Genomic DNA, 25,199 nt, shown 5'->3' with positions numbered 1-25,199 from the left:
CCTCTCCCGGTCGTCCGCGGCATGCCTGGGGAACACACCCACCTAGCAACCGGGAGCCAGCTGAAGTATGGCACTGCGCCTTTAATTCCCGGGGGGGGAGGGGGGATAATTTCCGCTCCCCCATTCCCTCCGCGGCCCTGGTGGCAGCTGTCACCTGTAAGGCGAGCACTGAGCACGGGGGATGGAGCCTGGCGCCCATTGGACACAATACAAAGGCAGAAACCTACCCCGAAGGCTGGGGCCCCGGCGGGGCGGAGGCGGTGGGCACGCGATGCGGCCCCCCGCACCTTCCTCCGGGAGACACCCGGGCTCCACGGCGCGGGCGTGACCAAGGTCCAGCTTCAGGGACACGCCCGTCCCGCCTCGGTGAAAACGATCAGGTGAGCCTGGCCGAGGAGGAGCCTCGCTCCCGGAACCCCCGGCTCCGCTCGTCCCAGCGGGCGCGGCGACGTGCACCTGCCCCGGCAGCCGGGAACCGAGGGCGGGTGGGGCGGCCTCGGCTCCCCTGCCGGGCGGGACTGACCATGGCGCTGGCCGCCGCGGCCGCCGCCGCCGCCGCCGGGGTGAGCCAGGCGGCGGTGCTGGGCTTCCTGCAGGAGCACGGCGGCAAGGTGCGCGACACGGATCTGCTGAGCCGCTTCAAGCCCCTGCTGGATGCGGGCGACCCACACGGCCGCGCCGCCCGCAGGCACCGCTTCAAGCAGTTTGTCAACGACGTGGCGGTGGTGAAGGAGCTCGACGGCGTCAAGTTCGTGGTGCTGAAGAAGAAGCTGCGGCCCCGGGAGGCACCAGAGCCCCTGCCCTCGTGCGTCCCCGGCACGCCCGGGGCACCAGCGCTGCCGTCGAAGATCACCTCCGTCTCACCGGGAGAACCGGCCGGCCCGGGGGCTCCATCCCTGGCCGCGGCGCAGCAGCCGGTGGAACCACGGGAGAACCCGGCCCGGCCGTTGGAGCCACAGGACACGCCCCCTGAGCCCACTCAGCCGACCGGGGAGCTGCTGTCAGGTCCGGCCTTGCAGTCAGGCGGGCCCTTCGACCCCCAGATTCCAGCCTTTGAGCTAGCCCTGCCCCCCGAGCGACTCTCGGCAGACGTGGCCCCGCCGTCCAGGTCGCCGTCGGTGGAGGCCTTGCCCCAGGCAGAGGCGCCGGCCCCGGAACCTGGGCGTGGGGCGACCAAAGAAGCGCCTCCATCCCCTCGGCAAGCGCCGCCGCCGAAGCCCTGCATGCTGCCCGTGCGCTGCGTCCCGGGCCCCGCCGCGCTCCGGCTCCGGGCCGAGGAGCAGGGCCTGCGCCGGCAGCTGTCGGAAGAGCCCAGCCCGCGGAGCTCGCCGCTGATGCTGCGGCGGCTGTCGGTGGAAGAGTCTGGCCTGGGCCTCAGCCTGGGCCCGGGCCGCTCCCCGCACCTGAGGCGCCTGTCGCGCGCAGGCCCGCGCCTGCTGAGTCCCGACGCGGAGGAAGTGCCCGCCGCGCCGCCGCCGTCCGCCGTGCCCCTGGAGCCGACCGAGCACGAGTGGCTGGTGCGGGCGGCTGGGGGCTGCTGGACGCACCAGCTGCACGGGCTGCTGCTGCGCGACAGCGGCCTGGCGGCCAAGCGCGACTTCATATCTGGCTTCACGGCCCTGCACTGGGCCGCCAAGAGCGGCGACCGCGAGATGGCGCTGCAGCTGGTGGAGGTCGCGCGGCGCGGGGGCGCGCCGGTGGACGTGAACGCGCGCTCGCACGGCGGCTACACGCCGCTGCACCTGGCGGCTCTGCACGGCCACGAGGACGCCGCCGTGCTGCTGGTGGTGAGCCTGGGCGCGCAGGTGCACGTGCGTGACCACAGCGGGCGGCGCGCCTACCAGTACCTGCCGCCCAGCGCCTCGTACGCGCTTCGCCGCCTCCTCGGCGACCCCTGCCTTCGAGGCTCTCCCGAGGCCGACGCCAGCGGGGCTGCTGGGGGCACTTTCGCGGCCCGGCGCCCAGTGCAGGTGGCCGCCACCATCCTCAGTTCCACCACCAGTGCGTTCCTGGGTGTCCTGGCCGACGACCTGATGCTCCAAGACCTGGCTCGAGGCATGAGGAAGTCGGGCTCCTTTAGCAAGTTCTTGGGTGCCTCGCCCATGGCTCCACGTAAAAAGACGAAGACCCGCAGTGGCCTGCCGGCTTTTTCAGAGATCTCTCGTCGACCTACTCCGGGGCCCTTGGCTGGTCTGGTGCCCAGCCTGCCCCCTACAACCTGACGGCCCCTTGAAGCCCAGCTTGGTTGATGTAACCCGGCCTGCCCCCCACGGTCTAAGCCTGCCCAAAACAGCCGCTCAACACCTCGGGCTCCATCCTGTTTCCAGCTTTGTCCGCTGAAGCCTGTTTTACCCCGGTGGGCCTACGCCTTTGGCTTCCTAGCTTCTGCCTGAAGCCTGACCTGTCTCTGGAGATGGGAGTCAAGATCTCAGTGAGACCGTCTATAAAGAAGTCCAGAAATCAGGCTTGAACATTGGAGACTCGAATTTTAGGATCAAAGTTAACCCGAAGCCTCTGCGTCTACACGCTCCCAAGCCACAACTAGAGCAAGGATCTCTTTGAAAAATGTTGTGTGCTGCTGGATTGTTTGTCAGCTTTAAGATACCTGGTGGTTTTGTAATTTGATGCTTTTATCCTGTTTTTAAATTAAAATGAGGTAAAACAACTTTCATAATAACCTTTTGAAATTATATTTTTCCATTTTTAGGCAAAATGCTCATTTTCAGTCTTTTGCTAAGTATTTTGGAATTCTATTTAAAGAAAAAACAGATGATCAAGATCTAAAGGAAATTAGTCCCAACCAACAAAACCCTTAAACGTTTATCTACCTCATTTTAGGAGCTCAAGGTTCTAGAGAGACTTGAACACAGAATGTGACCATTGTGAATGTAATTAATTTCAATTGTACTGTGAATGCTCAATAGTAGGAAACAAGTGCATCTTGGGAGTAAGAATGATTTAACAGTGAGAGAAAAGAGACATTTTGGCAAATACTTTTAATTTCTGGTTGTCTTTAGGATGAAATATAAACAGTGTCTCCGGCACTGGTGGGTGATTATTTTGATTTGGCATGAATATTTAATTTTTTAAGTGTGATTTATTTGTGAATGCACCATTGTGCCATGTTTCTGAATCTGGTTTTCCAGTCTGGCTGAGCCTTTCAATGCAGTAGGTAAATATTCAAAGAAAAACATGTCATAGCATTATACCAGAAAAATAAGTGGTTAAGTGGATACACTTAAACAGCAACTATTTTATATGTAAATTCTATTCTATAGAAACAAAAAGTATGTTATATCCACCTTTAAAAGCCACCTGAAAGCAAACAACTTACAGCAAATGCAGAATTCTTTGCTCAGTGACCTTAGAAGGATGGCTTAACTTCTCTGGACCTTTGTTCCAATCTGTAATTGAGAAGGTTTGTAGCTATTTACCAAGAGGTCCCAGGTTCAACACACTGTAACTATAATGGCTCTTTTTCTGTTTTAAAAATGGGAACTCTATTTGCTCAACCAGGCTTTTTAAAATATCATATTGTGTTAATGCTCTGTTTTTGCAAATTATGTTTGCATGTCATTAGTTATATCAAATAGTTTTGTGGCACAAGAGGAGTGTGGCTTCTCTCTCTCTCTCTCTATATATATATATATACCAGTGAGGCCTCTGACATTATTTAAGGCCATCCTTAATGGAATGTTTTGATTTAAGCAATGAAATAAACAAGTCTCCCATTTTGTTCCTGCTTGTGTGATAATGTACTTCCCTTAAACATTCTCCAGCTCTTGCTACTGTATTTTTCTTGTCTTTTTATCTACTTAATTCCTTCAGTTTCTCCTCATCCTCTTCTGCCTCTTCCAGGCATTCTATTATTGAAAGAGTTTGGATTGATCAGCTAAATGCAGGCTGCATCCACACACGAATATAGCATCCAAAAAAACACAACAGATGAATGCAGGCCCTGATCTGACCCTTCCCACCTTCCTTGCCTGGAACTCTAGCTAAGCTGCATAAATTATTTAAAAATGCAAATTAAATCTGCCTCTGCAGAAAAATTGTGGGAGGCAATAATTATAGCAATCTCGGTTGCTGAAGGTCTGGAAGACAGAATAAAATATTAGAGATTTTCCATGGTAAAAGAGAGGCTTGACTGAGACAGGATAACAAAGGTCACAAACACAGGTATGACCTGCCTTGAGAAAGACAAAATCTAAATCAGCAAAGTAATAATAACAATAACCAATCTCTATTACACATTTAAATCAGAGGAGGGTTAAACTGCCAGAAGAATCCTTGTGTTTCAGGAGCATGCTACAAGCCTTCTGAGTGAAATAAAACATTTGGCAAGAGTTTAGGATCAGTAAACTTAAAACTTAGGTGTTAGAAACCACCGTTTTTTCCTTGCAGGTCAAGACTTTCTGAAACTATAAGTCAGTAGGAAATTATACTTTGATACACATATGGAAACTTTTCAAGAACCATTTATTGCCTAGCAGGAGGTACACCTATGAGAGGTATTTTCAACAAATGACCAAAAGTTGCTTATAAATTAAGGCAATTTAGCTGGCTAGAATTGTCACAGGGAAGAGAATCATTCCTTTTAATGGGAGAGAAGTTAATTGTTATATATAGATGTTTATGAGTCATCCAGAGCAAGCTTTTAAATAAAGGTTTATACTTCCTTTAAAGGAGGTTGGAGGTTGTTCTAGAACATGTCTCACTTACCTAATGGAGACCAGGATATGGGTGATGCACATAGAGCCTGGGTTTATGAAGCACCAGGAGCGGTTTTAATCACTGTGCGGGTATTAATCTCAACCTTACAAGGTATGTCCTGTTGGTATCTTGAATTTAAAGTGAGGAAACAGAAGCCTCGAGAAACTGTAAGTAACTTGTCCAGGCTTCACAGCTATGACAGTCAGAGCTGGGATGGCCTCCTGGTGCTCTTTTCCATCACAGTGTCCTGCTGCAGAAAAGCAAGGTGGTCTCATCTCAGCCCTTACTCATCTATTGACCTTAGGTAAGTCACCCAGTTCTCCAAGCTCTATCTCCCTCTTCCATCGGCCGCAAGAATGGCAGTATCTATCCTACAGACTGTGAGGAGGGTGCAGCATAGGGAAGTAGGTAGAGCTCCTTGGGAACTGCAATACCATCTTGAAATATTACCAGGGGTGCCCGTTAGTCCCACAGGGGTATCTGGCTGCATTCCAAAACCAAATAGCTCTCATTTGTGGCTTTGCTTTACAAGATCACCATTCTTTAACCATGTTCGTATTTGTATACATAAATAACAATGGACTCCGATGGGAAAAATGTATATTCCCACCAAAGGGAGATTATCTCACGTTCTGTATGATATCACTTTAGTTGAAAATAGACATCAAAATGTCTTTCTTAATGCACATTCCCGTAGCATCCCTACCCCTGTCTTCTAGACCTAAACAGATGTCATCCAGCCAGCTGGACTGAAAGCACTCCTCAACACAGTTCTAAAGCTGGGCCCACTCAGAACCCATATTCTGCCCCTTTTTTGGCCTTTTCCTGGAAGAAATTATTTGGCCTTTTAAAATAGTTTGACAAATAGGCTTTTTATTGCTCTCCAGATTGCTTTTTGCCTTGAAACTCTTGTCCTGGCCTTACCCTTCCAGAACTGCCACACCTCTGGACTTGAATCTGTGAAGCACTGGTGGCCTCAGGTGTTTCTGCAGGGAAGTGGAAAAAAGGAAGAGAAAGAAACAAGGGTGAGGGTGTGTGTGTGTGTGTGTGTGTGCAGACGTCTCCTCCGGGGAGGCGGGGGGGGGGGGGAGATCGTCCTAGGGGGAAGGTGGCACTGATTTAAGTTTCAACGACAACAGGTGAACACCCACCCTGCCGGTCCAACCCGCAGCCAGGCTGGGATGGTAACACTGCGGGGGTCTTGGAGAGGATTGCTTTAAGAGCAGTTGCCGGCCCCCACCTCTTCCTCCTTCTGCTCCCACATTCCCCTTTCACCTCTTCCCTCTGCGGTGCTCAACCACATTTGACCTACATTTCCACCCAAGCTTCTGATTTACATGTGAATGAACAGCACCGCGATTTGTTCCTGCGAGGATCCCGAAGGTTTACAGCCGCCGCTCGCGGAGGGACGTGGTGTGCCGAGCAGGCTGTTCCAGACAGAACGCCGCTTCCCTATTTGGTTTGCAATTTAGAGTCTGAAGGTAAAAAGTACACTAATTAAATCCATATTAGGCGGAGCAGCGGGGGCGGGACGAGGCGAGCGCGGGAGGCGGCCGCGGGGCTGCCTGTTGCCTAGCAACAACGCCAGCCGAAGCCGGCCCTCGGCAAAAAGCCAGGGGACAGCGCCGCAGGCGGCGGGGCTGGGGGCGGAACGAACGGGGGCGGGCGCTGGCGGCTTGAGGAGGTGGGGGCAGAAACCCCAACAGAGACCCTTGAAACCCTCTTTTCCACCCCGGGAAGGCTCTTTTTGATACTGATACTCGAGATCAACACCCCCGGCTTCCCTCCTGCCCACTTCTCATTGACCAACAACTTTCCAACCAAGGCCTGGTGACAAAGGAAAGCAAGCCAGCTTCCCCGTGGCCGGCTGGCCAGAATTTCTTACCAACAGAAGCAAAAAGGCTCAGATCCAGCCTTCAGGCTTAAAGAGCACTGCTCTGCGGAGAAGGCAAAGACCCGGTGCTTAGCCCAGAGGGCCTACTGCCGGGGGAGGAGGCTACAGTGAAGGGCAGGTAGCCTTCATCACAGGGCGAACAGTGCCCTCTGCTGGCAGCATCCTGGCGGGTGGAATTCACCGGGCTTCTGGCACCTGCCCACACACCACCACAAAAAGTCTCAGTCTGGGGGCGCCTGGGTGGCTCAGTGGGTTAAGGTCTGCCTTCGGCTCAGGTCATGATCTCAGGGTCCTGGAATCCAGCCTCTTGTGGGGCTCCCCGCTCAGGGGCGAGTCTGCTTCTCCCTCTCCTTCTGCCCCTCCCCGTGCTCTCTCTCTCAAATAAAGATCTTTTTAAAAAAAAAAAAAAGTCTGTGGTGCCAATACTAAACACCTATGGTGCTCATTCTTGCACTCTGACGGAATAACAGTGTGGAAGGGACATAAAATGGGTCAGGAAGAACACAGAGGCAAGGTGAAAGATGGGTGAAGGAGGTGAGGCCCTACTCTCCCCATCTGGTAAGGACAAGCACAGGAGCCTCATAATTCCCCGTGGAAAAACCCAGGACAGAACCAAAGTGCATTTTAACAGGACCATGGCAGACACTGCTCCTCAAGCCCATCCGGGGCTGGAAGTGCTTTTTCTGAATAGTACACAATTTCGGGCGCCTGGGTGGCTCAGTTGGTTAAGCAACTGCCTTCGGCTCAGGTCATGATCCTGGAGTCCCTGGATCGAGTCCCGCATCGGGCTCCCTGCTCAGCAGGGAGTCTGCTTCTCCCTCTGACCCTCCCCCCTCTCATGTGCTTGCTCTCTCTCATTCTCTCTCTCTCAAATAAATAAATAAATAAATAAATCTTTAAAAAAAAAAAAATAGTACACAATTTCCATTGGCCCAACTGATGACTGTGAAGTGTTTTCTTAAGAATATCACATTGGGAGGATGCAGAGGGTGCTGTACAGGGCAAAAGGCAGAAATAAATTTATTGCATCCAGACTATCTCAAAGCGAGCTGCCCTGCTAGGCTGAGGACTTTGGAGCGGAGGCCCCACCCAGGGCGTTCAAAGGAGAGAAGCAAAGCATAATGTTAGAACCCACAAGTGTTTCAGCAGGAGCCCCATATGTTTTTTATAAAGAGGCACAATGTTAGCATTGTTCTGTGCTCAATAGTCCAACTGTTATAACTAATGCTTTTGGTATGAATACGACCATTTAAAATTCCCAACCAGTTGCACTTAGTGACAATACGCATCAGAAAACAAGCCCAGAAGCAGAGATTTCTCACTTTGGGGTCAGTTGGCTTTACATACACATACACATGCCTTTTAATGTGCCCAACTTCCAAAAATACACTCAACATTTGCATGAACAATGTTCTTGGCCCTGGCGTGTGCAGCTGCAAATACTAAAGCACATTTTCACATGTATATTTGAGAACTTAACATTGACTGTGCACACAGGGCTGATGCACAGAGGGGAGTGTGTGTCCTCCGTTTCATTCCACACCAGCACCTAACTCCCCACTCCCAACCCCAGCTCACCTCCAGCTTAGTCTCTCTAGCACACAAGCAGAGCTGCCTCTCCAGGTCCTCAACCCCCCTATTCTCAGTCTCCAGGTCTCCCGTGCCTCACCTTCAGCTCCCATGCCCAACACCCTCCTCAAGCCTGGCAGATCCAGTGGGGCGTCCAAGGAGAGCTGGATAAACTCACTTTTGATAATATAGTTCTTTCTGAGTCTTGGAATAAATGTCCCTGCATTCATCAAGGTTTTTAGGCAGCAAAGCAACTGAACCTATTTTGTGTATGGGGAAATTCCTTATCCCTTGAGTCTTGAAGGGAAGCAGTTACCCCCACTTCCACTTTTGAGGTTGGAGGCTTGGGTAAAAACCAGCAAAGGAGACCTGGGGCCGGCCAGTCAGGCCTAGGCTTTTGTGGTGTTGATGGAGTCACCGGAACTGTAGGGATTACTGGTGCCAGTGGAGTCGGAAGGCCTGGCATCCCCTTGGTCCCTCCTGGCTTCAAGCCTGTATCCCAGTCTTCCTAGGGATTCCCAGAGTTGACCTGAGGTCCTCCAGCAAATCCCTCCTCTGCTCTAGTCAGGCAAGGCTGGCGTCCACTGTCTGTCAACAAAATCCGTCCCCCAAGCTAGGCTCCAGGTGACACACACACTCCTCACATCAATTATGATTAAAAAAGAAAAGAAAAAAAGACCATATTTCATATTAAGTTGAAATGCTCCTCTGATTTGTCTCCTCTCCCTCCCACCAACACAGACAGAGCCTCTCTCCTCACAAAAAGGGGGGAATACTGCAGTTTTTAAAATCCATAAATTAATTACCAAATAATCCACACGACTTGGGTAAGGCTACATGAAAACACTCAGAAGTATGCTCCCGGCCAGGGAAGAGCACCGAGTCAACCAGCGTCACCCCAGTGATGTGGGGGAGGGGCAGAGGCCGTGCTCCCCACCCCCACCGCCTGTAATTAGAGGGGGGGGCGGAAGGAAGGGCGGTTTATCTGGAAGACCGGTCTCTGAGGGCCAGGCCAGCCTGGGGGGCAGGGGGCGAGGGCCCAGGTCGCTCCTGACAGCGTCCAGCTGGTCCTGAAGGAGCCGGACCCGCTCGTCCAGGCTGCGCCGCTGGGCCAGGACGGCCGCCTTGCCGGCCAGCAGGGCGCGATAGGCGCTCAGCTGCTCGGCGGGCAGGGCCCGCACCAGCACCTCGCGCAGGGCCCGCTCGCGCCGCGCCACGTGCTCCTTCAGCTCCTTGGCGTCCTCCTGCTGTCGCTGCAGGAGCCCGAGTCGCCGCAGCAGAGAGGCCTGCAGCGGCGGGGACAGCGCGCCGTGAGCAGGGCGAGGGGGCCGCCGATCCCGGGACCGTCCCAGCCCGAGCCCGCAGGCCCCTCGGCGCCCCCGCCCTCCCCAGCCCCGACCCCCGGTCACCTGCTCGTCCGGGTCGCTGTCTGCGCCCGCCCGGGCCAGGGCGCGCCGCACGCGGGCCAGGCGACTGCCCAGCAGCAGCAGCAGGCCAAGCACGCGCTCTAGATCGGCCATGAACCTGCTGAACCGCTCTCGGTCGCGGGGAGCACAGGCCTGGCCCACCGCGGCCTCCAGAGCGGCCCCGCGCCTGGCCCAAGCCTGGGCCGCCCGGTGCAGCTGCTCCTGCTCGGCCTGAAGGTTCCGCAGCATCTTTTGGAGGAGGTCGGCTAGCTCCATCTGCAGGGAAGGCGTGGGTACTTAAGGGTGAGGCCAGACCCCGACTCCTCCGCCCATACTCTGGGCTCTTGCCACACACCCCATCTCCACCAGCCCCTCCGCACTCACTTTCTTGGCTTGGATGCTGTTATTTGGATCAGGGAGACCCTGGCCACAGGCCTGGTCAGGCACAAGGTGGGTGGTATGGTTTCCAAACCTTGTCTCCTCCTGACAAGTTGGCAGGAACTGGCTGGAGCTAAATAGATAGAACCTGGGGACAAAGCCAGAGCTCCCTGGGTGGTCCTGCCCCAGACTGCAGGGACTTAGAATCCCCTGAGTCCCTGGTGCCCCTCACTCACCCTGGCTCAGGACTACCACCAGCCTCCTTTCCAGCCTCCTCACAGGCTGGCCTCATTGCAGCCCAGACCTCTGCTAAAGGAATCAGCCCATCAAGCAGGTCCAGGGGTGGCTCTGGGCTGGGACAGGAAGTGAAAGTGTCACTCATAGAGGGATCCAGTCTGGCCAGCTCCTGAACCAGCTCCTCAAGGCAAGGACTGGGCCATGTTGGCCTGGAACCAGGCTGGCCAGTGCCCCAAGCCAGGGCGGTATGGCCAGGAGCACCTGGGGTATTGTTGCTTGGAGGTCCCAGGGCATCAGCTGGGAGAGGTTTGAGAGAGTCACTCTCTACAGCTGCAAGTGAGTCAACGGTCAGCCGTCCATTGGGGTCAAAGGTTGCGATGTCACCATTTGCAGTCCTGGGGGGGCTATAGTTTATGGTCTTAGAGACACCCATAGAACCATTTATCCTCTGCCAGCAGTCATCTGCCCCTGCAGTCTCTGGGTGCTCATGGAGGGGGTGCTCCAGGGAGACTGTAGCCTGGTCAGCCCTCTGGCCCGAGCCAGTTCCATACTGCTGGTCAGAGACATGGACACTGGAAGTGGGAGAGACACTGAATCAGAAAAAGCTCTGTCCAAAGACAAGCAGTGGCCTCCAAGGGCCACTTGTCCCCGTCCCCACCAGCCAGGCTCCCAGGCTCCAGCAGGCTCCCTGTCCCTCTAGCATTTTGTTGATATGTGTGGGAAAGGGATGTCTCACTCTGCTTGGAAGCAAGAGGCAACTCACCTGGGTGGGTTTCCTGGGGGGGCATGGGTGTCTGGAGGTGATCTCCTTCTGTCCAGGGGGACTTCTTCCAGGAAAACCTCATCATCTGGAAGGGATGGGAGCCCAGCAGACCCCATGCATGTCTCTGAGACCCTCTGTTCCCAGCCAGTGGGACTGCTCTGGGGATACTCTGCAGGACACACCACTGCGGCTTCCTTTTGAGTCAGGAACCTGGAGGAAGGCACCCCACACTGACCACAGTGACCAGGAAGGAAGCTCTTGGTGCTGCACCAGAGACACAATGGGGTGGGGTGGGTGTGGGGGGGACCATAGGGAATGTAGTTTGCAAAAGACAGAATCAGAAAGCTCAAACTGAGGGGAGGGGAGGGGCCCCCTCTTTCTTGGGTAAGAGCTATGAAAACTGCTTTTCTCCAACTTGCAGTCCCCCAGTGGTCCATGTCTCTCACCTGGCAAGTTTGGTCTGAAACAATGGTCTGGGGGTTTCTGCTCCTTGAGGAACAGCCTGGAAAGGCAAACAGTTGCTTGAAATGTAGCTCAAGTTTGCAGTCTCCCAGATGTCCCCCACCCCAAGCCTGCAGCCCCTCTCTTCCGCACCTGGACAAGGGGCATGACCCCTCCTGGACCTCCCCAGGGAGCCAAGACTTCCCCTGAAGCGCTCCGACTCCGACTAGAAGGTCTATAGGCGTCACCGAGCTTCAGGGACCGAGGTTCTGGGTCCTCTATGCCTCGGGGCTGGGTTTCAGGTGGCCATCCGTTCCGGTGACCTTCGAATTCTGCCAGCACCCTACGCTCCTGGGGCTCGGGCCTGGCGATGCCAGAACTGGAGCCGGCCTCACTCGAGCATTCCCCGGCGGATCCACCGCCCCGACCCACGCAGTCTAGCTTCCCTGGCTCCGAGAAGCACCACTTCCGCTGCTGGGTGGCTAGGCGCCCCCGGCCAACGGTTCCCCTCGAGGGAGCCCCGGAGCGCGCCGGCTCCACTTCCCCGCCGCCGCCCGGGTGGCTGAGCGAGGCGGAGCGCGGGTGCGCGGCGGGGGGCCGCAGGCGGGCGGGCAGGCTCATGCGGAGCTCCTTGCGCTGGAAGGACGTCTCCCGGAGCACTCGCCGCTGGGCGCCCTGCAGCCGCTGGCGGTAGGCGGCCCGCGAGGCCGGCGGGCTGGGCGGCTCGACGGCCCGCGCCGCCGCCTCCGCCTCGGCCGCCAGCGCGAACAGCAGCGGGGTGGCCTGCCTGCTGAGCGGCCCCGGCGTCCCCCGGACCTCCGGCGGCCGCTGCCCACTGCGGGGCTGCGGGGACGTGCGAAGGCCGCTGGCGGGGGCCGGGCCACCCCACACCACGCGCACGTAGTCCCAGTCCAGGTAAGGGAGAAGGTCGGTCCCAGGCGACGGCGTGGCCGGCTCGGGAGCGCCGGAGGCCGCGGAGAAAGAGCTGTAGGCCGAGTCGGCGCGCGCGGACAGCCGCCGCAGGTCCAGGCTGCGAGTGGACGAGGCTGGGGAGGCGCGCTCGCCCCCAGGCGCCCGGGCCTCCATGGCTGCGCAGTTGAGTGCTGAGGCCAGCTCCGCGGGGCCTGGAAGAGCACAGACGGCGGGGGGCGGGGAGCCGCGGGTCAGGCTGGCCCCTCCAACACGGACGGCCAGGGGCTGACACATCCCCTCCCTGGTCACACGATCTTTAGCGCTGCCACCTCCCGGGTCGGGGACGACAGAGGTAGGGCCAGCCCCTGGGAGCAACTCTGGAGTTGGAGGGCGTCAGCTATTCCCCGTAGCTCAGGGGAAGGAGCTGGCGACCAGCCCACTCCCTCCTGACGCTCTCCAGGCTGGCAGCCCCCCGCCTCTGCCCTGGCACCTCCTGGAGCGCTGGGATTGTACCCATACTCCTTCCCTCCCCACCCCAGTCCCACCCTGGCGGCTTCCTGGCGGCTTTGTTAGCTTCTCCATGTGATCGTTCCCTAATAAACAATGGTCCAAAACGTTCTGAGATCACAGGGGAGCCGAGAAAGGAGGGGGCAAGACCCAGGTCAGGGGGCAGGGGCAGCCTCACAGCCTTAAGCCCCCTTTCCCCTGTGTCAGTTAGGTTCCAGGTGCTTTATATGAATATTTATCTTGATCCTCACAACTGCTATCTGCATTTTACAGATGAGGACACTGGGGTTTTAAGGGGGAAATGATTCGCCCAGGGGCACACAGCTGGTAAGCAGCAGAACCCTGTCTGGAATCTGTGCCTGCCTCCAAGCTTACTGCAGGCAGAATCAATTTCCTAGAAGCAAACCCTGCTGAAAACCAGTTTACCTCCATCACCCCCCGCCCCCCAAAACTGCCAGAAGTCTCCAGCAAAGCCTAAACTCCACTGTGGGAAAGTTACCCCCACCTGCTCTCAGAATACTAGCAGATACCGCAACAACATGGTCTCTGCTTTGCAGGCTCACACCCCCACCTTTGTCCTGCTACTCTTGCTCCTCCTACTGGGCCCAGCTTAGAGGTCTCCTGACCTTTTGGAAACCCCTACAGTGTCCTGAGCTTCCCCAACAAACACAGTACTCAGTCACCCTGCAGTGTAATTGTTGGCTTGCCTGTGATTCCCTCTTCCCATTCCCACCCCGAACTTCCTGAGAACAGGCCCTGTACTTACTGATCTCTGTACCCTCAGTGCCTGGCACGTAGTCGATGTTAAAAAAATATTTGTGGAATGGCAAGGAAAGGGGTAAACTTGCAATGAGTGGATAGGGGGGTTGGCTTTGGTGGAGAAGAAAGAGGGCTCCTTTGCTTCTGCCCCTCTTCTCTCCCTCTTCGTCTTTTCTGGTGAAGGGGACAGAATGAAGGAGGCAGGTGACACGGTGGACACTGTCCAGGTTACTCATGCATTATTAGGAACCAAAAGAGCAGGCAAGCACAGGTGGAGCAGAACAGGCCAGAAATCAGTACCTCCCCAGAGCCAAGAGGGGAGCAAGGTGAGTGAGGGGAGGAGCTGGGTGGGTATTCATGGGTCAAGGACAAGAGCAGCTGTGAGTCTTAGGAAGCTGGGGCTCCTAATGGGCGATGGGGACATTGGGGAGGTGGGAGGGCTTGCTTTCTCTGAGCTGGCATGGGGAGGGATGCAGAGGAGGGTGACCGGCAGCTGGGGTGGGAACTGAAAAGCAGGTTCATTTAAGCCTCCTAAATACTATTTGGAACTCAGAGTCACCCTCCACCCCCTTCCCCAAGGCTGCAGCTGCTCCAGATTGCAGGTCAGGGGAGGGAGGGGAGGTTAGTGGTGTGAGGATGTGGTGTTTCCTAAAAGGGAGAGGCAGTATCTGCCGGATTCTCAGGAGGGGCTCTCAGCTGATCTGGAACCAGACCATCTAGGCAGTGCCTAGTGGAGCCATCTTTATGCCCACTGACACCAGCCCTGCACGTTGGTCCTCACACCCAGGTCTGAGGACCTCTTCCACCCAGTGTTCCTACTCTCTGGACTTGAAGACAACAAGAAGCAATTCTGAGTAGCAGCTCCTGGGAGGACAGTCACCTCCTCTAGGAAACCCGCCCTACGCACCCAGGCACTAACCCTCTCTCTTCCTAGTCTGAGCCCACCTTGGGAGCTTTGTTTTCCCTCATGCATGCCACCTATGCCTGCCCAGTGTTGCCTTCCAGCATCTACAGATACCCGCGACTGTTCACATACAAAGACGTTTCCTCGGAAATTTTATCTTGTGAGTTAGTGTGTTCACAAAGGATTCTGATTCACCAAATAAAAACAGCTTAATGGATAATAAAACTGTGTGTACATATGTTTGCTGTTTGCCCCTAACTTAAGGATACTTTTGCAGTGGGGGCTCAGTAGGCAGATAACCATGCAGATGCTCACACTGTGCCTTTTGCAGAACCTGCTACCCTAGGTGGGTGCAGCTCCTTTAGCATGTGTTGGGGCGTCAACACAAAGAGCAAGGAGTTAGCGCACTTGTCTGGCTGCAGGGAGCCTCTTGCCGCCCGGCGAGCCACTGTGGCCGTGGGTGGTGACATCCCCGGAGCCCTGGCCTCAGCATTGCTGTCAGCAGCGGGCGGGGCCGCAGAGCAGTGCCTACACAGAACTGAGGTCCAGAGGCTAGAGCTTAAGGAGCTCCTCAGGCCTTTGGCCAAGCCCTGCCGGAGCAGGGGGAGCAGCATGGAATCCCTGCCGGAAAACGGCCAGATTGGGGTTGGGCAGTAGGACGGGGGGGGGCTCACGTATACTTGTCACCTGAATGAAAGAGCAAGAGAGGAAAAGGAGACAAAGATGACTGCAGTGTTCAGAGCTGGAGGCCTGGGAGGTGGAGGTGGCAGCCCCAGGAAGGAGGAAGCTGAGATGGGGACTGGCCCAGGGTCCAGTGCTCATTCAGTCTGGGGCCTGTAGGCTTTGCAGGGTTTGTGGCAAGTCTGGGAAGCTGGGAAGTTGGGTTATGGGTCTAGACCTCAGCAGAGCAGTCCAGGCAAGCAGGCTGACTCAGGTTTTTAGTTAGAGGTTGTTGGGGAAATGGATGAAGACAGCTTCCGGCTGGTAAAACCACACCAAGACAGCAGGAGCAGATCCAGGTGAGGTGACCAGAAAGGCAGACAACCTCGAATGCTCAGCAAAGATCAGGAATTAAAGCCTACTCTCTGAAAGGCCACCTCACATCTGACGCCTCTGTGGAGAGGTTGTCCAGGCCGCCCCTCTCCGACGGTCTTCCCTCAGTAGCGTGCTCACTGTGGGGGCGCTGCCTGCACGGCAGTGTCCCTGCCACTCGAGCTTCGGGGTCCTGGGCCGCGTCTTCAGTGCCAGCACCCCAGCCTAGTCCGGCCAGGCGGCATGTGGGGAGGTTGCGCGGCCCTCCCAGTCCCCTGCGGGCCCTTTGTCCGGGTCAGTCCACACGGACGCTGCAGCCCCCGCAGCCTCCGCTCTGCGTCGCTCTAGCCCCGCCGTAGTCCCCAGAGACGGGAGCTCGGTGGCGCGCCGGGCGCGCAGAAAAGGCGGGGTGCGGGCTGCACCCGGGGACAGGAGGCCGCGGCCGTGGGCGGACCACATACCTGGGGCTTCAGGCTCTTGTAGGTCGAGGCAGGAGACAGGCACTAGCCTGGCGACCGCAGGGGGCGGCAGAGTCACGCGGTGTGGCGCGACAGCGGGAGTCCGGGGACGCCGGGGGAGCGGATGGCCGCTGGCCGGCGCATTTCGGGGCCTTTCCTGTTGGGTTCACCGTCGGGGAAGGAGGACTCAGACGCGTGCGGGGACAGCGCGAGCTCGGGCGCGGGGCCCCGCGTTCTCCGGCGGCTCGGCGGGCGCCGGGCGGGAGCGGGGTGGGAGCGGGGTGTCGCGGAGAGAGACCCCACCGCGTGCGCTGGCCACACGGCGCGCTCCCCCGACAGCCCCCGCCGCTCGGCGAAGAGTTCCCTCACGCAAGGGCCCGACTCGACCCGCGCCCGCCAGAACAGGGACGGGGGCGCGGGGCCGAACACCCGGAGGAACCACGCGCCGGCCGCTCCGCGGCGCCCCACCCCCCACCCCTACCCCTCCCGGCCGCCCTCCGGGAAGGGCGATCCCGCCACCAGCCCCGCCACCCGCGCCGCCGCCCGGCCCCGCAGCATACCTGAACTCCAGCCCGAGACGCGCTTCTGGGCGCCGGCGGCCGCGCGGTGACATCAGCCCCGGGGCTCCGGCTCCCGACCCCACCTCCGGGCTCCGGCCGCCGCGGGGGAGGTGCCACGTCCGGCCACGGGGGGCGGGAGCGCGGAGTGGCGGCGCTGCCCCGGGGATCGCCCGCGCCTCGCCGCCCCCCACCCCCACCCCGTGGTGGCCGCTCTCCCGCCTTAGCCCCGGGCCCAGGAGGTGGACACTCGTTCTCCCGCCGGACGCGGGCCTCCCGCTCGGGGCGGGAGAAGCGGGAGAGGAGGAGGAGGAAGGGCGACCACGGCGCTCGCCCGCCCGCCTCCAGCGCCGCCTGACCGGGCGTGTCTTCAGCTGCCGCGCTGCGCGAGCTCGGGGCCCCGGGGGTCCCGACAGCGCCCTCGGTGGGGAAGCCCTGGCCCGGCCCCAAGGGCTCCAGACGGCCACAATTCCTTTCAAGTGTGGCCGAGTAAACGGAGGCGCCTGGGGCTCGTGCCTGTTCCCGTCCCTCTTGAGTACAGTTCAGATTAAGTCACTCCTTGACCAACTCCCTCTCCAGATCCTCCATTTCCAAAACTCTTCCAGCTCTTTAACTCCCACTGTGGGCTCTTATCTCCCATTTTTGCCCACCCCACCCTCCTTTTCTCCATTTCTGCCACTATCCCGCATCGTCTAGGCCCTTCTGGCCAGCCACCTGAACCACAGCGGGCGCATTGTGTATCCACTCCTGCTGCCTTCAGTGGGTCCGTTAGGTGCTGCACGTCTGCACATCCCCTATGGCTTGGATAGGATTCACTCCAGCCTGGGAGTCTGGCTCTCAAGGTCTTTGCCTTCGGGGTTCTCCAGACTTCAGAGAGTGCTCTAAATTCATCTGCCACTGTGCTTTCCTCCCTGCCATGTCCTCAGCCTTCCCTGCCCCCACTTCCCAAACCTCTATCCTCCCAATACTGGCTCCACCAAGAAATGCTCCATCCCCAGAAGGGACTATGGGGCCCTCTGCAGAGCCCTTTCAGTTCTCCAGTTCCTCTGCTCCTGGTGTGGGCATAAAAAAATTTTTTTAAGAGAGAGAGAAGGGTGGCAGTGGGGGGGAGGAGAGAAAGAATCTTAACCAGGCTCCACACCTAGAATGGAGCCCAACAGGGTGCTCGATCTCACAACCCTGAGATCAGGACCTGACCTAAAATCAAGAGTCTGACGCTTAACCTACTGATACACCCCGGCACCCCTGCAACTTGATTTTTTATTTTGAAGTTATATTTTGGAGCTCTTTCACTATCTGTACATAGAGCTGTATCATTCTTTGCAGTAGGTGCATAGTTATCCATTACATGGGCATAAATAAATTGGGTTATTGATGGACGTTTAGGTTAACCCTGTACTTTATTGTTAGTGATTTTGTAATGAATACCCCTGGACGTATATCTTTGCTTACGTATGTTTGTAGGGTAAATTCCTAAAAGATGAATTGGAAGTGGATCCTCCCGGCCACCCCAGCTGACCCCATATGGATCAGAGAGGAACTACCCAACCTAGCCTTTCCTCAATTTCTGACCCTAAAAATCACAAGCAAAATAATTATTAATGTAGTCATTCTGTTTTGGAGTAGTTTGTTACACAGTAATAGATAAATGTAACAAGCTATGTACGTTTTCAATTTTGGTTGATATTGTTAAATTTCTTACAAAGAGGTTGTACCAATTTACATTTCTATCAATGTAGGAGAGTGACCATTTTCCTACATCCTCACTAATACAAAGTATTATCAAAAGTTGATGCCTGCAATCTGAAAGGCAAAAATAGTAGCTCACTGCTTTAATTTACATTTTTAATAAATGAAATTGCACATTGTTTTGTCTATTTAAAAGCCATTTGTATTCGCTTTGGCAATCTGTCGATTCCCTTTGCCCATTTTTCTATTTGATTATTGGTCTTTTCTTATTGATTTGTAAGATCTCTTTATATATTAAGGTAATTAACTTTTTTTTCCTTATGTGTGGCAAATATTTTCCCAAGGTTGTGTCTTTTGACTTTGTGGTGGCAATAAATCTATAGTCCCTGGCTGAATCAACAGAGTTATCTTTCTTTTAGACAGCAGCTACATGGCTGTCATAATAATTCAGAGATAGTCATGTATCGGTTAAAATACAGTAGAGGCTAGAAAGCTTTCAACAAAATCATGTTGTCTATTTTTAGAAATCCAACAAAGCATGAATCATTGCTTATACACAAATCTCTACTTAAGTTGTAAATGTTCCTTTACAGCAAGTTTGTTTGCTTTCTAATTCTGCACTGAACTCACCATACTTGTTTAAAGATACGACTTCACAGGAAGACAGCCACTAGAATCAAGTACATAGAGAATGGAGCTCACTCTCTCCTGTGGGGGCTTCTGACAGGTAAGGCCTCTGGGCAAGAGTGGGTAGGGACTGGCTGTCATGGGATTAAACAAAAGTTCCCTTTCAGATCAGCAGTCCTTGGGAAGGAACGTTGGGCTGTCACATTCCTATCGAGTACACATATATCACCTTTTCCCTACAGCCAGTGGATGATATCTCAACCTCTGTTTGCTATAACCATAATAATTCGGCTTTTCTCCTCTAGCCTGGCCCCAAGCCTCAGGCCTGGGACCATTCCATCTTCCTGGTCTACCTTCGTTCACATGTTACCTACATGCCCTTGGACAAGAGAGGTTAAATGAGACAGATGGACAGAAACCTCTCTTCTTTTCCTGCCCCAGTGGACCCAAGACAGGTAAGTGGTGGTCAAGTGAGAATTTCTATTTTGCTCTTCTGGTCTCCTGGGACCCAGATGAAAAGTGTCAGCTAAGCTTCATGTTTTCGAGAATATAAAGTCAGACTCTGAACAAGACCCCCAAAGGCATTGCCCAGAAAGGACAACAGCTGGCTCAAGCCCAGGAATGGCCAAACTGCCTCTTCTGGGCTCGGGCCCTAACAGAGTAATGAGATACTCTCTAAAAGGCCCTCTCCTAAAAGTGCACTCTGCTTGCCAAGAAGTCACCTGGTCAGCATTTTTAAGGGGAAGGCAATCCAATTCTAGAGCTCTGGGCCCAGAGCTGCACACAAAAGCCGCGTGCTGGCCTGGGGGCAGGGCTGGGTCAGAGCATGCCACGTGCATGTGGGATGAATTGTGGTCGGGGTTGGCTCTGGAAGCAGATCGTGCAGATATTTGACATGCAGGTAAGAAATATTGATTTTAACTGATGTATCTGATCAGTTACTCACACAAAGGAGACTTCGCCCTAAAACCTGGGGGTGCCTATGTCCAGCGTCCATCACGGTCCCTGCATTTTCAGGACCCTGCCAGGGGTGAATGTGACACACCCTCTCTAGCCCACTCTTTGTACTTCAAGAGAAGGATCAAGTTAGGAAAAAAAAAGAGAAAAGAAAAGAAAAACCAAGGTTATTAAGTTACTTTTGACTTTCCTAGCCAATTAGCTAACAAGATCAAGGGGGAAGATACCTATTTATTGGGTGATGCCAAAGAAATTCTGGCGTTCAATAGCAACTAACAGTAATTGCCTGGAGGAAGCAGATCTGGATTCAGAGACAGGCTTATTGGCCACCCTATGACTTCGCACCACAGAACAGGGATGTGTTCTCCAATTCATGTGTCCCAGGTATAGGAAAAGCAGCGTAGTGGGAAGAAGAGTGTGCGTTCACAGCCTGGAAGAATACGCGTCAATGCCAGTCACTGTAGGACCCCGGAGAAACCCCAACCTTCCTGGACCTCCATTTCCTCATTTGTAAAACAGGGAGAGGTCTACAGATTTGCCAGGGAAAGATTAAATGAGATTTCATCACATATATTTGGTGGCAGGCTTGTAGGAGGCCATCAGTAAATGACATCAGCTATTATTCCTCACTTCAGCCTCCCCTGTGGGGAGTACAACCTCCCCTAAATCCCAGCCTCAATTTTTTTTAAAGATTTGATTTATTTATTTGCCAGAGAAAGAGCACAGGCAGGGAGAGCAACAGGCAGAGGGAGAAGCAGGCTCCCCACTGAGCAGGGAGCCCGATGCAGGGCTCCATCCCAGGACTCTGGGATCATGACCTGAGCCAAAAGCAGACGCTTAACTGACTGAGCCGCCCAGGCGCCCCTCCCAGCCTCAATTTCATCTCTGAGGGTTGATTTATACACCAGAGGTTTCCCATGGGTGTTGGTCACGCTGTTGGTAGCTTACTACTCAACTTTGCTTACTACTCCCCCAAACAGTGCTGCAGTGGACATCCAAACACTTCCCTCTTGGGGGGAATCCCATGTTGTGTTGGAGAGACAGGGCCCCTCCCCCCACTCTGAAAGCCCGCCAGCCACAGATTAGGCCTCCGACCCAGGCTTGACCCATCTGATGCCCCTGCCAGGAGTCTCATGTGAGTGACATAAAGACACAAGGACAGGTGAGAAACTACCAAAAGTCTGGGGGTACGGTGACAGTGGAGGTCAGGACCACCTGTCTCCTGCTCTTGTTGCCCAGTATCTTCTGGTTCCTGTCTATTTTTGTAGCCTGGTCCTCCTGCTTTCTAGTCAATTCTATGAACTACCACACTTCCTTCCAATACATTCCTTTTGTTGAGTGAGTCAGGAAACACTGGTTGCTGCTGCTTGAAACTAACAAGTTTCTGATACAGAGCCAAGACCTCTTTCAACACTGGGATTCCAGGGTCAGGCAGGAAGAAATCTAGCCAGACTTGGGTATTGCAAGCTACTTTTTCCCGGGAAGAAGTAACTACCAGGCACAAGAGCAAGGGAGATCTCGCACAGATGCCCTGGAGCTAAGGGGCTGCCATCCCAGCCCTTTGATGTGGCTGGAGACCCTTGAGCAGGTCTTACACAAGCTCAAAACTACCAACTCAGGAAACAAGATAAAGCAGCGCAGGAGAAACACAAGGCAGGCCAGTTCCTGGTTCAAAGTCACAAACATTTGCCATAAAAATGCAAACAAGATTTCCCTTAACAAACATAAAATCAAAGACAGGAAAATCGCAATCAGTTTCTTTTTCCTATTCCTGCACTAAGGAGGGTTGACCTGGATTCTACCTGTTTCTTCACACCAGCATGGGCCAAAGGTGAAGCTGATGTCAGGCCAAGGTGTCTTACGACCCAGAAGCATAGGCTCCCATCCCATAGTTACCTCCTATGGAGGGCTGGGCATATGCTGAAGTTTCTTCTTTTTGTCTGTCCCCCACTAGCAAACGTCCCCAGTAAGGACCCATCTTGACACTGAGTTACACAACGGCTGAGCCAAGCATCCCCTCCTGGTGAAGCTTCTCTGATATCTCTAGGCAGAGTTCATTGTTCCCTGCCGCATCTAATGCTACATTGTAGAATAGTCATGTATCTGTCTGCCCCATTAGACAGATTTTGAGCTCTTGAAAGAAAGGGTGCCTGGTGTACCAGATTCCGAACTATGATCAGTGCTTATTGAACGAATGCATCTGGGAGACCTGATCCTGGGTGAACAGCTGTGTCATTCCTCCATTCTGGGAGTTCACAGCTGGTAGCAACATGCCATGGATGGCCTTGGCCTCCGGGATGCAGTCATGAATATGTGTATGTGTACACGTGTGTATGTGTGAGCGCACGTGTGTGTGCATGCACACGGGCGCATGCGCTTTGGGGGAGGCGTGAGGGAGTGTCCAGTGAGGGCTGGACTCCTAGCCATTCCCCTCGGGCTAGCCAACAAGGTCCTGTGTCATCTGTCTGCTTCTTCCACCTCATCTCCTCACTGGGGGAACAAGCTTTAAAGCAACATTCAATCCTGGACTGGTCATTTCCTTCAGGTCTCTACCATTATTGCTTCACTTTCTCCTTTTGATAGTTTTAACAAAAAGATGTGACTTACTATACTAGAAGGGGCTACTGTCTTTTCAGAGTAGCTGCTTCAGTTTCTTGCTTGGCCACAACAAAAAGAAGTCTGGGGAGTTGCTGTCAAGGATGGAATCAAGGATTTCCAAGAGTGTTCAATAGCGTTTCCAAAGCCTTTGCATTGATTCTTAGGATTAAATTAATAATCTTTATTAGTGATGGGAGTCGGCACTATTTCATAGATAGTCTCTAAACAATGGTTGTTTCGGGTGTCTAGGTGGCTCAGTTGGTTAATCATCTGACTTCAGCTCAGGTCATGATCTCAGGGTCCTGGGATCCATCCCTGCGTTGGGCTCTGAGCTCAGCAGGGAGTTTGCTTCTCCCTCCCCGTCCCCTCCCCCCTCCCCGTGCTCTTTCTCAAATAAACAAATAAAAATCTTAAAAAAAAAAAAAAGGAAGAAAAAAAACAATGGTTGTTTTCAAAAACTTAACACATGCCTGCAAAGAATTAAAAATAAAGCCAAACTGCAGCCATCTGGTCTTCCTGGAGCAGTGAGTGCTTTATCTAAATTACGTTTACCATAATACCCTTAATGGCTTACAAGCCAACAATAAGACAGATAATCCAGCTTTTTTGTTAATGGGCAAAAGATTTGCATAGATATTTCTCCCAAGAAGATATACAAATGGCCAATAAGCACATGAAAAGATGCTCAATATCAAATGCAAATCAAAACCACAATGAGATACCACTTAGCACCCACTAAAATGACAAGAATCAAAAAGAGGTTCATTAAATGTTGGCAAGAACATAAAGAAATCGGAATCTTCATGCACTGCTGGTGGGAATGTAAAATGGTGCAGCTGCTTTGGAAACAGTTTGTCAGTTTATCAAACAATTAAACAGTTACCCTATGACTCGGCAATTCTACTCTTAGGTATATAACCAATAGAACTGAAAACATGTTCGTACAAAAACTTGTACATGTTTATTCCTTTTTTTTAAAAGATTTTATTTATTTATTTGACAGAGAGAGACACAGTGAGAGCAGGAACACAAGCAGGGGGAGTGGGAGAGGGAGAAGCAGGCTTCCCGCTGAGCAGGGAGCCCGATGCAGGGCTCGATCCCAGGACCCTGAGATCATGACTTGAGCCAAAGGCAGATGCTTAATGACTGAGCCACCCAGGTGCCCCCTTGTACATGTTTATAACAGCATTATTCATAATAGCCAAAAAGTACAAAGAACCCAAATGGCCTTCAACAGATGTATAAACAATGTTGTATTTCCATATTATGGAGTATTATTCAGCCATAAAAAGAAATTAAGGACTGATACATGTTACAACATGAATGAACCTTGAAAAGATTATGCCAAATGGAAAAAGCCAGACAAAAAGACCACATATTGTGATTCTATTTTATAGGAAATGTCCAGAACAGTCAAATCGGCAGAGACAGAAAGCAGATCGGTAGGTTGCTAGAGGCTGGGAGGAGGGGGGATGGGAAGTGAGTATTAATTGGTACGAAGTTTTTGGGGGAAATGATGGAAATGTTACGGAATTAGATAGAGGTGATAGTTGCATAATAGTTGTGAGTAGACTAAAAATCACTAAATATATAGCTTATAATGCTGAATTTTATAGCATGTGAACTTTTCCCTCTGTATGTGTATGTATGGATATACGCATATATACACATAGAGTTAACAGTTGTTGCTGACACTGGCCAATTCTTGCTCAAGATCTTCATATACAGAACAAGAGATAACCTCCAAGCATTCTAACCACGCTGGTATTTTAAGTGTTAACGTCTAAAAGCAAAAAGATGGATGCCAGAGTGGCTGGGTTGGTTAAGCATCTGCCTTGGGCTCAGGTCATGATCCCAGGGTCCTGGGATCCAGCCCCACGCCAGGCTCCCTGTTCAGTGGGGAGCCTGCTTCTCCCTCTCCCTCTGCCCCTCCCCCCTGCTCCTGCGCGCACTCACACATGCTCTCTGGCGTGCGCACACTCTAATAAAATCTTTTTAAAAAAAAAATGAAAGCAGAAAGAAAGTTCACATATTCTTAGACTCTTTTATCCACTAGTTCAGAACAAAGATCTGCCCAGAGACCTAAAAGCATCTTGCAACCCAGGTGATCAGAACCCAGAGCTACATGTTCTGACATTCATATGCATGGAGGTCACATGACTTTTAAAAATTCCTATTGAGGGTCAATTAAAATCTAATTATTTTACAAAGAATCTTTAGCTGTAATACCAAAGGAGCCTGCTCACAAATGTATAGCTTGATGCTCCCCGTTAACCAATTCCGATCTGACTTGATGAAATCATTAAAATATCTAAGTTATTCTCAGGACCTATCAAGTCACAGCACATCCCATCCTGACAGCACCTGTGTGTCTACATGGTGGTTCTCCACTTCAGGAGTGGAGCTTCATGAAAGAAAAAGAACTCTGGCAGAGTAGGCTCCTGGTAGGCAGACTTCTATGGTACATCAATTCCTTTGACTCGGGTGGGGCAGACAGTCAGGACAAGGACTGTACTCCAAAGGTAGCTGCGGAAAATTAAAGCAGGTTTCACATGTATCTCAATCTGTGCTTCTCTCCTCAAACTGTTTTTACCAGCGAGAGCTGGGATCCCTCTCTTACGATCAGCGATTCCACCATGCTTGGGCCGTTCAAGAGTGGAAAAGAAGTACACTTGAGTATAATTAGTCAAGAGAAAGCTACTGCATAATAGGAGGGAAATGTATCAGATGAAGTAATAAATATACAATGGGGGTACTTTAGAAGTGTCATGAGCTCTACCTTGGGAGACAATGTCAGT

General features: G+C 53.4%; 2 protein-coding genes across 3 annotated transcripts; one reads left to right on the top strand and one right to left on the bottom strand.

The window, feature by feature from the left end:
- The first annotated feature begins 430 nt into the window (after window positions 1-430).
- On the top strand, window positions 431-3,123 carry SOWAHA (sosondowah ankyrin repeat domain family member A). Its single transcript, XM_036106408.2, has one exon. The coding sequence runs from the start codon at window positions 525-527 to the stop codon at window positions 2,220-2,222; it is 1,698 nt and encodes a 565-aa protein (XP_035962301.1). The 5' UTR covers window positions 431-524; the 3' UTR covers window positions 2,223-3,123.
- Window positions 3,124-4,462: 1,339 nt separating this feature from the next.
- Window positions 4,463-16,887, bottom strand: SHROOM1 (shroom family member 1). Of its 2 annotated transcripts, XM_078067523.1 has the most exons (11): window positions 16,534-16,887; window positions 15,977-16,130; window positions 11,555-12,525; window positions 11,407-11,462; window positions 10,961-11,170; window positions 10,197-10,769; window positions 9,967-10,108; window positions 9,586-9,858; window positions 6,051-9,462; window positions 5,638-5,699; window positions 4,463-4,963 (listed from the first exon to the last, which is right to left on the bottom strand). In XM_078067523.1, exons 3-9 carry the CDS (start codon window positions 12,485-12,487, stop codon window positions 9,070-9,072), a joined length of 2,580 nt encoding a protein of 859 aa, XP_077923649.1. In that variant the 5' UTR covers window positions 12,488-12,525; window positions 15,977-16,130; window positions 16,534-16,887; the 3' UTR covers window positions 4,463-4,963; window positions 5,638-5,699; window positions 6,051-9,069. The 2 variants fall into 2 exon arrangements, with proteins under 2 accessions (XP_077923649.1, XP_035962299.2); XM_036106406.2 differs by having other exon boundaries at window positions 4,463-5,699.
- Between the last annotated feature and the right edge of the window lie 8,312 nt (window positions 16,888-25,199).

Source organism: Halichoerus grypus, chromosome 2 (assembly GCF_964656455.1).
Source record: "Halichoerus grypus chromosome 2, mHalGry1.hap1.1, whole genome shotgun sequence".
NCBI classification, from domain to species: domain Eukaryota; kingdom Metazoa; phylum Chordata; class Mammalia; order Carnivora; family Phocidae; genus Halichoerus; species Halichoerus grypus.
This window is presented reverse-complemented; position numbering and strand designations above follow the sequence as displayed.